The 13,640-nt window shown below is 43.7% G+C and overlaps 1 protein-coding gene across 1 annotated transcript in view; it reads left to right on the top strand.

The window, feature by feature from the left end:
* The window catches only part of DIS3L2 (DIS3 like 3'-5' exoribonuclease 2), a 176,276-nt gene that overhangs the window by 74,023 nt on the left and 88,613 nt on the right, over nucleotides 1-13,640 (top strand). Inside the window, exon 10 of the mRNA XM_057367230.1 lies at nucleotides 4,480-4,653. Within this exon, the coding sequence (XP_057223213.1) occupies nucleotides 4,480-4,653 (174 nt within the window). The remainder of the gene's footprint in view (nucleotides 1-4,479; nucleotides 4,654-13,640) is intronic.

Below are 13,640 nucleotides of genomic sequence, written 5' to 3'. Positions count from 1 at the left end.
ACAAAGAGCTGTTGGTCATCACCCTGCACTGTCTGCTGGAAGTGTGACAAGGGAAACTCCCTCCACAGTTGGCAGCCATGTCCCCTGGATGCCTTGGGTGTTTCTAGGTACTCTCCATCCCACAGCTGAACTCTCTCAGGCTGGTCATGGACCTTCCTCAGCTTTCCTTTTCCCTKGGGAAGTTCACTGCCAGCTTTCAAAGCACAGTTAATGGCACCGACTGGTCTTCAYGGTGACCGTGTGTGGCTGGAGCAATGGGATGCTCCCGCCTAGAGCTTGGTGGTGGCATTGGCCACCCAGGGTTGTCACCTGCTCAGGGGCAACCTGAGAGTCCCCGGAGGCCCCCTTGGGTTGGGGGGTGCGTTTCTGTGTCGTGATTGCCACCTGGTGGTCACCAGCGTGACACTGTCCCCTCCAAAGGCCACCCTCGATTGTGCTGGGGAGGAGTGAGGAGGAATTCATGGCTCCGTGTTGTGCTGGCTGTGCCCTGAGTTGAGCTGCTGTGCTCCCTCATGCATGTGTAGTGATTTTACCTTGGCATGGAAATGCTTCAGGCAGCAGGTAAAGCAGATTAGCTCCAAAACATTCTCCTTTTCCAGGTAAGTATTACAGGTAAGTATTGCTGCCATGAGCCATTATTTTCTGGGGACCTTTTTCAGTGTTGGAGTCCAGAGTTGTTTGGAATATTAGTCCAGATGTCTCTGCACTGTTGGAGATGGTTAAGGTGGAATTTTTTTGTCCCCACATGTGATGATAGATGAGAATATTGAAAAAAAAAATCAACTACTAGAAAAAGACAGAATCACTGACTCCCTCTGTGTCACATGGGGCTTGTGGCCATTCTAACTCAGGGTCTTGGATATTGGTCTGTCAAGGTGACAAGATTTGTTCCAGCTTTTGCAATAAAATGAAATATTGTAGGGTGTTATTTCACTTGCTGTTTCCAAAGCCATCTGAGCGGCTTGAGTTCTTTTCATGTCTGGCATTTTCTTCCCTTTTTTTTTTTTTAAATTTGGAAACATATTTTGTGTGATTGGAAATAACCAGATACCTTGGATAGTTCATTGTAAAGCTCAAGGGAAGGTCAGTTCTCCTCGAAAGAGCAGCGTAGCTCTGCTGGAAAAAACACCTTCTGATGGGAGTGGGCAACTCYGTGATGTGGAGCAGGGCAGGACTGTGCTCTCGGGCACTGGGGCTCTGTGACACAGTTCTCTGTCCTGTGATGCTCAGCCCTGCAGCCCTCTCACCATCTCCACTGGCACTTTTGGCCTTCATCAAACCTGGGCAGCTCTGCCTGTGAGCTCTGGGCAGTGGGAGCACCCAGAAGGGACTTCTTTGCTGTCTTCTCTCCTGTAGAAGCTTTCTTAAGGAATAGTGGGTTATGTGTGGGATGTTCTGCTGCTGAAAGAAACTGTCCAGGATGACTGTGGACAAATCTGCTCCAGGAGAATCTGAGCAAGGGTTTTACGTTCCCAGTGGAAGTTATTCACTCTCATTTGGGACCAGCGTGGCTTTTCAAGGGAAACCTTATGTAATCCTGCTTTGTCTTTTTGGAGAGTTTTTATCATATAACCTTTGAACRCACTTTCAGCTCAGTGGAGTTGAAATGGAGAGGAGAGAGCTCAGCTGTTCCTAAAAAGTGGCTGAATGGTGATCAGTGTCAGCGTGAGAGGGAAGATGGCAGCACCAGGGTGGCTCTGCCCCAGGTGCACACCCGTCTGTGGCAGGTCAGGCTCTGGTGAGTGGGCACCTTGTAGCAGTTCAGTGATCTTGCATCTGTGGCTGATTTGGAGAAATACTCTGTTCTGCCCCAGCCATGACATGTTCCAATCAGTGCATGCTACCACTGAGTCTGGCATCAGTCCAGGGGTATTCAAGGAATTCAAGGTAATACTCCCCCATCAGCGTCACACAAAAGAAATGTTTACGTCTGTAACCATTGTAACTTTTTTTTGCCTTTTGACATTTAAAAAAAAAAGAGATACACGCAAGCCCAGGGTGTCACAGACACTGTAACTCTCTGGCAGTGAACGTCTGAGTGCTGCTGGGCCCGGTGCCTCTGGTTGTTTATAAGCCTCTTGAACTATTCTTGCTACCCTTGGTGGCCGCAGAGCCCCAGGAGTGATCTTGCAGCCTGGCTGTTACTCCGGGGCCGTCGGTGATCCTATATGCATTACCTTTGATCACATGCTGTCCTGTCAGATTTTGCTCTGATGCAAGTCATCATGCCTGCGTGACTGTAACATGGCCCCAATTAAAGTCAGTTATACACTTTTTATTTCAAGGTACTTGGGAAATGTTCCCTGGAACGCTGTAAATCAAATGTTAATTACTATTAAAAAAATATTAGTCCTATATCAAACCTCAGGGTAAACCCCTTATGGTTCGTAATCTAATTTCAGTAAACGGATCAAGAGGAACAGGGGTTTCAAGACAGAGTTGGAAAGCGCTCTGGCATTCAGAGGTGCTTTCCATGGCTTGTCCTGCAGACGTTCAGCCGCCCTCCTGGTGCACTTCCCAGATCTTCCCTGCCAAGAGAAGGGGCACCTAAGACTCAGGTTCTTGATATTTCTGCTGGATGGGGCAATGTGTCCTCTCTTTTCCTCTTTTCCTGTTTTGTTTTTTCCATCCTTGATGGTGCTGGTGGGCCTGCGGATTCACAAGCTCGTCCTTGCTCAGTCCCAGCTCCGCAGCAGACGTTGGAAATGAAGTGGTGATTTCTCTGGTTTATTGTTACTGCCGAGAGAGAGAGGGAGATAAAACTGATGCCTCATTTATTTACATTAAAATAAGAATTAGACTGGGACCCAGCTGCAGGAACAGYGAACTCAGCCACGGTGCCAAATGCGCACGTATTTCTGCCATACAGTTTGTACATAAAATTGAAACAATGGAGGGAAATATCTTTTATCCTTGTTTTCATTTTTATTTYAAAGCTAGACGATGTGAACTCTACGATTTACCACACCATGAAGCGAACAATCCTTTCCAGCATATTACACAATGTGACAGGTTTATTATACAGCCCTTCCCGTTGTGAAGAAAGAGCTTTGCTCCCATAAAGAAGATGGGCTYGCTTGCACTGCAAGTTTGGGGTTTGTTCTGTGGGTTTATGGCACATTTGAAGCCTTGAGACCATCTTGCTTGTCCAAATAACAAGTGCACTGTTTTGGCCCCAATTTAGGAAAGTAATTAGTGTCTGTTCTCACTCATTGGAATTAAAGCAGAAGGATCAATATAATGATTGTGTATTTTATGCAGTGGAAAAACACTTATTAGAGTGGCTGTTTTTGTGCTGTGTTATTACCCCTCTCTTYTGTGTCATATTTTGATGGATTTGCCTTAATTTCAGTTGTAATTTTCTTGGGTCAGGAACATTATCTCTATTGACCATAATGTGCATTGGCCTAATGGCAGTATATTAAAAAATAGAAAATAATTTAACTCTGTGTACCGTAGAGCAATCCAGAGGTGAGAAAGGGGACAAGGGGAGCAACCATGTGACATRGGTTCTCACAGGATATTTGTAACCAGCTGGAGGGGCAAAAAGTGTCTTATTCCTTTGGAATCCTGGTTTGCACAGAGCTGAGCCTTGTTTGACACCRGAGCTGTTGGACAGATCCATGCTGGGGTTTGCACTGGAGCAGATGGAAACTTTCTCCAAGCATAACAGAGCGGCAACCTCCACCACACATGTGCAGAATATTCATCAAGCACTGTTARCATGGGGTAGGGGGACAATTTCCCTTGTCTGTGACTTTTTTCTAGATTGCTGGACCCTCTCCAGTTAGCTCCTGGTGCAGAGGCTTCTCCTTATCCAGGAGAGGGGGAACAAATGACTGGGAATGCTGAGGTCCTGGAAAAGAGCTTGGAAAATGGTTGGAAAGATGATCTGTGGGCATSTCTCAGTGTGTGACTCCTGTAAGGGAGGCAGTGAGGGTTCGCCACACCTCTGTCTTCACAGGGCATCRATTTGCCCAGGCAGAAATGTGTATCCTTTGGGATGGAGAGCTCCCTAGGGAACTCTCTGGTATTTGATGTGAATCTGTTCTTCATTTTTGATAGCAGGGGTGAGTCACCCTTTTCAGTGGTGAGGAGAGGAGGRAGGGTCTCAAGGCAGCCACGTGTAACCCTAGAGCTGCCCGTGTGGAGGGCTATGCTTTTCTTATCCCTGTTGGATGCATTTTTCTCCAAAATTGGAAACGTCCTTATCTTTGCAAAAACCTAATAGTTTAAAACACGTCCTTCAAATGAGATACATGAAACAGCCCCAGGGTGCTGCCCGGGAAGCGTTTTGCATTTCCAGCAGACACAAGTCATGGTATGCTCTGAACTCCTGGTGAGTTCTCTGCCAAAACTCAGGGAGAAGYGAACAGGTGAAAGAGTGCATTTGAGGTCTTGGCAGCTTCTCTGTGGGGACAGTAACAACATGACGGTGGTAATTACACACTCTAAAAAAGCATCCCTTTCTTTCTGCAGGCAGTTGTGCAAAAGTCTTGGGCAGGCCGGGGAGATTGAACCGGAATCAGAAGGGATCCTGACAGAGTACGGTGTGGATTTCTCTGACTTCTCCCCTGAAGTCCTGGAATGTCTTCCCCAGAACCTGCCCTGGGTTATCTCACCAGAAGAGCTGGCCAAAAGAAGAGATTTAAGGTAATGACAAAAAAAACTGGTCTGACAATCCTTGGCTTGTTGCAAGGTTGTGCTGTTTTGTTTTGCTTTCATCCCATTTTGTAAAGGCTTTATTTCATGTGCCATGTTATACCTTACCTGTGCTAGAAAACATGGAAAGAAACTACTTTAGAGAGTACTGACAAACCTAGAAGATCAGTTTCTTGGAGAAGTATTTTGTGAGGCAAAGAGGCTTTTTCTCAAAAGAACTATTGAAAGTTGAAAATCTGACGTTTGGCACCTAATCTGAAATCTTTATGTTTTTGTCTGGGATGTATTATGCGTTTTAGCAGTAGTTTTATAGCAAAGCTTTTCTGAATGCCTGGCAGATGAATGATCTGGGACATTGTTACTCTGAGACTTTGAAGTTGTCCACCTATCTCACATTAGCCATCCCTGCAACGTGGTGATGCTTCCAACAGCTTTTGGGAGCTCCASCTGTTGGGTGGTAGACATTGACATAGCTGGACTACCCAAAACTAGGATTGKATGTACGTCTGTCAGATTTCAGAGACATCCTTACTAGAAAAGATTTAAAGACCAAAGGAAATGGATGTGTTTAGAACTTTACTTTGCAATAAGGAATGMTGCAGGAAAACAAAACAATAAGTACATTATTAAGAAGATACTGTGTGTTTCACTCCAACCCTTGCTTATGCTGGAGCATCCTGTCTCAGTTGGCAGATTCRTTGCTGTCTGGTGTAATTGTCAGGTGAAGCAGCCCTTTGGGGCTCATTCCTCTAGACACTGCACTGGTACGAGCACCTGTATACTGCAGCAAGCTCCTCTTCCTCTTCATTTATCTGTGTTACTGGCATGGATATTAGYAACTCAAGCAGATAAACTGATAAACTGCAGCCATTTGTATCTGTACCTGCACTTCAGGTATTACATTRGACCTAATCCTGCTCTGGAGCCTGCAGCCACCTTACTGTTTGAGYTTTCTGCATTTCCACTGCCATACAGTGGAGCAATTCAGCAGAGAGTCACACTGCTGATTGACTGCTGCTAACACTCAGATAGCAGATCCAGACTGCAGGCTTCAGGTAGCATAAAAAAAAAAAAAGTAGATACTGAATGCTGCCGTTCAGAAGTCACTGAAAAGTGCTTATTTTTATATTCTTGACTACAGTTCAGTAGCATTCTCTGTTTCTTCTGACCGAGTTCTTTTAAACAAATAAAGGGCTTGACTTGTCTCCAGTCAGACAGTCAGTTTTGGAAACAAATTCGAAGTGCATTTCTTGCTTTTATTGCTGAATTATTACACTGGGACTTATCAAGGTGATAACGGTTTTGCAGTTAAGCCATTTAAATCCCTCTCTGCCCCTTCCTGACCACAGTGCACACTACAAAGTAGATTTCCTTTTGATCCGCTCAAATATAAACATTTAGCAGTCAAATTTTTTAAGACAATTATTTGAGCTTAGTTTACTAATCCTTTTAATGTCAACTGCCACACTGCTGACTAACTAGTCTGTGGTCTAAACACATATGGAGATAACATGAGACTTCTAGTTATGGAAAATAAAATACAGGTGAATCTTGTTTCCTCACAGAAAGAGGTTTGTCTACCAAGAAAAAAGATGAGTTTTATTAGTAAATGCAATGTGAATTGTAGGTAGGTGGAGTCAGGCAGCTGGAGAGTGGCTGCTACCTCTCATGGGTGAGACCAGACGTCCTTGAGAGATTGTTTTTGRCAAGTCCCAAGGTAGCTTGGCCTTAAATTGGTATTAGATATCAGCTTTTGTATTATCATCAAGCAGTGTGCTGTGGTCTGCAGAGTCCTACAAAGAGCCAGTCCACACAGCCCAGGATGGCATCCAGAGGAACACACCTGAACCTGGATGTCTGCTCTGGTGCACAGAGGAACTGTGCTGTGTTTTCCAGTGGTTCTCACACATCTGCCTCTGTGAGTGCCCATCTTTGCTGTAATCTGTGCATGATGATCTGTCAGGCTTCCCAGATAACTGTACAGTAGTCTGAGAGTATGATATAAAATAAATTACAGCAAAACAAAGACTCATCTTTTCTCCTAAAACAGCCATGTTAACACTTCTAAATAGCTCATCCTAATTCAGTTTACACATGGCTCTCTTGACTAGCGTAAACAAAAGTTAGAGTTTAGCATAAAKTACTTTCACCTCTAGTAAATCCTCTGCAGTTCTGTAACACAGGGCTGTAAATTTTCAAGTGTCATGGATAAAAGCTGTGTGATTTGGAACTGAGACCCGAGAAAAGTCTTGTATTTTCATGTGTTTCSTCTTCATGAGATAGCTTTTCCTTGTTTCTTTTTATCTTGGGGAAAGGACCCTTTCCTCCTCAAAAGGCAGTTTGTGTGTTCTGCTGGCCAGTGTCCTGAGTGTGCCCTTGGAGTCAGAGTATGGAGCGTGSAGAGAGGGGCTCTGCACTGTGGCATCTGTGAATGTGGTTGTAGRTAAAAGTGAGACAGTGTGTTTCACCAAGCTGCTGAGGCTGGGCAAGAGGGAAGGAATTTTATCCATGCCATCTTGTAAATAAGTTCCTTGATCTTCCTGCAAGTCTTTCAGTTTTACAGGAAGCCTGTTCTTGCCGTGCATATTCTGGTTGGATAGCAACTGTGATCTCACCTACACAGGCTGTGTAGAATAGCTTCCAAGAGATCTTTTTTTTCCCCTCATTTCTCCAGTAATAGCTCACAAAGAAAGGTTTACATAATATTTCAGTATTACTTATGGCAGAAAAGATCCAAACCTCGTGGATGGCTTTGAAATTATTTAGCTGGCTTAACACTCTGCTCTGYCACTTTTGCACGGTTTTGCCATGGACATCTGCTTTTCACCTTCATGTGTTTATTTGTAAAATTAGACAAGTATTTCRCAGGCATTCCCAGCTTACTTGTTTCTAAAGAGCACCCAAAACTTCTAATGAAAAGCACTGGGCAAGTATTAGGTGTTGGCATTGCATCCTGCAGTTGCATTTTACTGAGAGCATGAAGGTTCATGAAAAATGTGTGGTTGAGGAGACTTCTCTTCCAGAGACTTTAAATATGATAATACAGATAGGACTGGAGCTCTCATTTTATTATTCAGGTTGACTGGAACTGGTATTTGTTTCATTAGAAGTTTGAGAAGTGTTTGGTTTCTGCTTTTAGGGAAACATTGGAGGATTAATGTCATAGAGACAAATGTTGATGGGTGCAAAGTTTCAACCATTTTCCGGTCTTTTCCAGTGTTACAACATGTAATTTTCATTTCCTTGTTTGCTTTGGGACAAAACATAGCCTCTGAAGAAAAGAGGGGTGAGGGCAAAGAAGGAAATACAAATTTCAGRGGTGGGTGCARGAGCTGGGGGCAGGGGGAGGAGGAGGCCGTTTGAAGAGGTGTAGCCAGGAATCTAAGAAACCCAAAAGCTATTTCTAAGACTCATTCCAAATGTTTCTAATTTCATTCATATCTTTTTGTTTCCTTTACTGCTTAACTGGGACAAGAAACTAAAGCCAGGAAAGTCCAATCATAGTGGGAAACAAAAACCTAAATATTGGAGAGAGAAAAAAGGCCSTTCTTTGCAAAGCAGTTCTGCCTTTTGCTTGTCTCCCATTGTTGGTGTTACTGTGGAAAATRTATAACATCACTTTTTTGGAAAGTGTTAGAACCTGTTCAAGYAGAGATGGTTTATATAGTCTAACATGGAAGAACTGGAGGATATCTATTTCTTTACCATTTGCCTAATAATAAGTGAGCCTGTTGACCTCCGCTGGACTATTACAAATGTGAAACTTGGCACTCAAAATTGCTTGCTCTAAATTTTCCAGTTGCTTTCTCTTTTTCCATTTGATGTCATCCTGCCAACTAGTGATTTTATTATTATAAACAGGACATTGTATTCACTTTTAAGAAGAAATATGAAGCTGAAGGTAAAATTACAAACTGCAGTTTCTYAGCTGGCAAAATACAAAACAATGAGCTAAAAATACTGAGCAGAGAAAGGGTGCTGTGGCAGGGAACTCTGAAATATGTACAAGATGGATGTGTTCTGAGGAGCAGAAACTGACTGACTTAAGCTGAGCAGGGCTAAACTCCTGAAAATCATCAAATGGTTCAGCTTGGGAAGCACCTCTAAAGATCATCTACTCCAACCCTATTGTTCAGAGTAGGGTTAGCTAGAACAGGCTGCTCAGGGCTGTGCCCATTTGGGGTTTGGATAGTTCCACAGATGAAGATTCCACAATCCCTCTGAGGAACATGTTCTGGGGTTCAGGAAAATGTGTGGTTTCTACTTGCAAATAGATTCTCCTGTGTTTTTTACTCATTGTCTCTTGTCCTGTTGGATACTACTGGAAACTGTCAGACTGTCTTCTTTACTCCCTACATCAGGTGTATTTTCACATTGGAAAGATGTCCCTGCCTGAGCTTTCTCTTCCCAGAGCTGAACAGTCACAGCTCTTCCAGCCCCTCCTTGTCAGTTGGATGCTCCAATTCCTTCCTCAGCATCAAGGTCCTTCAGCAAACTTGCCCCAGTGTGCTGGTATCTTCCTGGTGCTGGGGAGTGCAGAACTGGGCACAGCACTGCAGCTGGGGTCTCACCAGTGCCAAGCAGAGAGGAGGGATAAAGGAATGCATCCTTTGGCCTTCTGGCAGCACTCTTCCTAATGCAGCCCAGGAGGCTCCTGGCCACCTTTGCTATGGTGACATATTGTTGGTTCATGTTTAACTTGTCCATCAGGACATCCTTTCCTGCCAAGCTGCTTTCCAGCTGGTTCTTCCCCAGTCTGTACTGGGGCACGGGTTATTTTCCCCATGTGCAGGACTCTGTTTTTCCCTTTGAGCTTCATTCCTATCAGACTGTTTCTCTGCCAGGGTCTCTCTGAATGGCAGCATGGCTGGCTATTCCACCCACAAGGCTAAAAGGGCTGCAGACCAGGGGACAGCCAGGATCCACTGCCTTGGCAGGAGACAGTTAATGCTGACGTGCTTCCCTTGCAGGGCAGAGTTACTGAACTTTGCTCTTGCAGGCAAATGAATGCAATGAAGATTTCAGTTAAAATTTGCATCTTGATATTTTAGCATGTGACCTCAATTGAAACTGATCCAAGTTGTTGAAGGCTAAATTTGTAATTTTGGCTGCCCCTTGAGAAATGTGGTGTCCTTCTTTTGGGTGATAAAGGAACAAGAGCACAGGTGCTCTGCTGAGTCCCTCTGCCACTGCTGGTACCTGCACTGCATCTACTTTCCATTTATTTCTTTCTCAGGGAKTGTTACAGCTGGTAACAGGGATTAGCAGTGTGTATAGTAAGGGTTTGCCAGCATCTTTGCTGTAGATGCCCGAGGAGATTATTGGCTGATAAAATTAGAAGTGCTGGTAAAAATGGCAGCCTTGAGCTGCACAAGGGGTGTTGGAGGAAAGCAGTCAGCCTCTGAAACAGATGTCTTTCCAAGGCAGGTGGACAACTTTAGTTAGAAATGAGTGCAGGGCAGATAAAACATTGTTAAACAGCTTGTTTCCTGGAGATTTTCCACTACAAAAAGCTAATGTTAAGTAGAGCAAGTCTTACTCAGCTATAATAGGATATGTAAAAATGCTCTGGTTTCTGATGGAAACTGAGAAATGACTTGTTTAGTGAATGTATAAGCAACATTGCTACAGAACTGACTGTTATCTTGGAGTGGAGACTCGAAGAGGGCCAGATTATGATCTCTGCTCTCTCACTGAGCTGCTTTGTGACTGTTTAACTGTTCTCCATAGACAGATACGTGGGATTGGGTATGTAGGTGGCATACAAAGGATTACTCTGTGGTGTCTAAGCATATCAGATCCAATCCCTCTATAACAGGATTGATTCCAGAACTTGGTGATGGTGACTGTACGTGCTCTGGGTACTTCTGCTGTCCAGGCTATCTGGGCARCTGTACCCTTCTTGGACTGATGAGGAAAACTCACGTTAGCTCCATTCTCTGCCATTAGCTGAGTAAGTAAAACTCTTGAGTAAATATGCTCAAGGTGCTGTTGCCAGTGATGTGATTCAGCTCCTTGCTTCTGGTTGGCTTCTTTTGGTCCTCCTCTGTTTTCATAACATTTTCTCCTGCAGTATAACTACAGCAATTGGGGTGACYCTGTTTTGTACAAAATGATGCGTGGTCTGTGCTCTCAGATGCTGTTACCAGTGCCTGGTRTACACAGACACAGGGCAAGTTCACYTGTGTTTTTCCTTATAGGAAGGTGCATGTCATCACTGGAAGTGCYGCTTCAAGCAGAATTGGTTGGATAGGATTATATTTCTGATCTTGCCATCACACCTAACCTTGCTTTGRTAGAAATCTGTTTAGTTGTGAGAAACAGTAGCAACTTTTGCACCTATGTTGTTATACAGAGTCTTCTTCCTGCCTGGATATCTATTTTATGGAGAAAAATGKAGAGAATAACAGAGGGAGATGAGGATGAAATCTTAAAGAAGTGTGGCAGTGCCTGTCACGGGATTGCAAGGTGGGGTTTTGATTAGCAGAGGAAAGTGCCGTATCCTCTCACATTTATATCTGTTTAGAGATGCCATTCAARTACTGCTCTTTCCTTGATACCACAGTGCTTTGCTGCTGCCCTGCCCTCACTATGGGTCAGACAGCACAGCGTGGACAAGAGGTGAAGTGTCCAAGTCCTGGTGTCAGCCCAGGTATCCATCTCTGGTGCTGTAGGTGAAGAAACCCTGAACTGCTCCAGTAGGTGAGGTGGTGTATCCCTGCTGGGGTGTTTCAGAGCTGATCACTACCACAGACAGGTCATTACAAGGAACAATATTTTCCTTGTGGTTCCACACTGATGGATTGATCTGAAGCATGCTTTRGCCTGTCCATCTGTCCCACTTTTTGGGTGATTGGATCTTTGTAACCAGGTTATTCTCAGATTACTCCATAAGAAAAAAACCAACAACCCATAAATCGTGATACAGATGGCCCAAATGCAAGTGTATGAGGCAGAGCTGTCCTGGAGATATCACAGCATGGATTAGAAGGGGACAGTCTGGAAAAGACCAGCAAAAATATTCTGAGAGATAAGGGATTGATTTACAAGGAAGGATTAACTGTTCAATGTGTATCTGCCAACGCTGAAACTAGAAGTTTGTGAAAGATATAGTAGTTGATAGTTAGAAATATGTGGACCAAAATGAAAAAATKAGAGTCATTTACGATGGTGGGATGATAGAAAGGGGTGTTATGAGGACAAGTATGGTAAAACAAAGAGGAAACCTTTCCTGTGCAACCCAAAATAGAATGCAACGTAGACTGCTAAAGAAAGGGCTGGAAACTCCATCACTAAAGATGCTTGATGCAGAAAATCCTTGCAAAAGCATTGTCATGAGTAGCCCAGCTCTGACCCATGGGGGCTGGATGACCTAATGTCTCTTCCATTTCTAGCCCTGTGCATCTATGATTAAAGTACTTTATATAAAGCAAGTGCATTTTCAATTACACTCTGCCTTCTTGCGTGGGATAGTGGTGGTGYAGAGAACTCATTATATTTGTGACACAATTACAGCATGACTTGTAGGAAATATTGCTAATATTTGGCTTCCCCAGAGACTCTGATCTTGTTTATAAATATATGTTAGCTTTTCAAGCCATATAGGTATAAGACTGCARTGCTCTTTTTTTCTTCCCCCTTACTGGAGGCCATAAATACGGAGGAAATAATAGAAGGATAAATAGGAGGATAAATAGAAGGATAAATAGAAGGAATAATTGATTCTAGTTTGGCAATCCAGTGAGCAGTCCTCAGTGAAAATGTAAGTTTATTGTTGTAGATGTGTAATACACCAGGAGTCATTGTCAGCTGCTYGCTTGGACCGAGGTCTRTTTTCTGAACCAGAACAGGACATTRGCTRGAACATAAACACAGAGAAATTAAAAAGACTAGTGAAGTTGAGCTTTCAATGCATTTTGTGCTCTGCTGGATTTTTGTGGGGCTTATAACCCTCAGTGTTTGGAGGGATTTGTTTTTGCTTCMAATTATTTTATAATTTTGGTTCATTTTGAAATTTATGCACCGTGCCAGAAGAGTTTTGTGATGTCTCAAGTATSTTTGTCAGTGTGTTACAGGGCATTCAGAGTGCCATCAGAGATTTGTCAGGGTACTTCTCTTGCAGGCATATTTTTAAAATGTATTCCTTTTAAGAGGCAGTCTTGGAAGCAGCCACTCTTGGGTTTTAACTAAAATCTGCCAGCATCAAGTGTGACAAATGTGGTAGACACTACAAGTAATAAATGTCTTGAGGAGTGGGATGCTGACGTCTCTAAAATGCTCAGGCACTGATTGCTCTCTGAAATTTCTCTTGGAGAAAGAGTATTTCCATCCCCATTTGAGTRATGAATATTGGTCCTGTGCTTATTGGCATTTTGTAACAAACCTGCACCGACACCGTGGTCGAGCTGGGCCTGCTTGTGATTGAAGAATGAGATTGATTTTTGTGGTTGCCATAACAATTGGATTGTTGTGTGAAAAAATGTTAGTGGCATTCATTGGAGTGAGTTGACAGCTCTGGGAYGCCTGTTCCCAAATTAAAACAACTGTTTCAAGCTCTGAGAAATGGTGTCGGTTTAGCTTTTGCAGGATGGAGCTCAGCAGGGTCTTRGAAATGACCTGAAGAGCTTAAAGATTCTAAAAGTGCCTTTGCTATGCTTAATTTTAAAATGCCAGCTGTGAGCTGGAGTTAATAAGGGTAAACCAGGAGATTGAGCTTTCACTCCCACCAGGCTATTGTATGCATTCACAGAGTGGAGAGAACAGGACAATCTGAGGAGTCTSCAGAAGAATGTAAATGCACTGCAAGTGTCTAGACATGCAGTCACTGTACTGTAAATGTCTTAGCACTGATAGACTCAAGTTTAAAGAAATCTGAATTCTGCCCTCAACCTCGTTCCTGAGCAGTCCCAAGTTCAAACAAAGCCAAAATCGGGGCTTCAGCCCGAGTGACTTGAGATGGTGGTGGCTGCTGCCAGGAC

The sequence above is a fragment of the Malurus melanocephalus genome, unplaced genomic scaffold (genome assembly GCF_030028575.1).
Source record: "Malurus melanocephalus ecotype Western Australia unplaced genomic scaffold, MMel_1.1 scaffold_75, whole genome shotgun sequence".
NCBI lineage: Eukaryota > Metazoa > Chordata > Aves > Passeriformes > Maluridae > Malurus > Malurus melanocephalus.
Note: the sequence above shows the minus strand (reverse complement) of the source record. Positions and strands in the feature narration are given on the sequence as shown.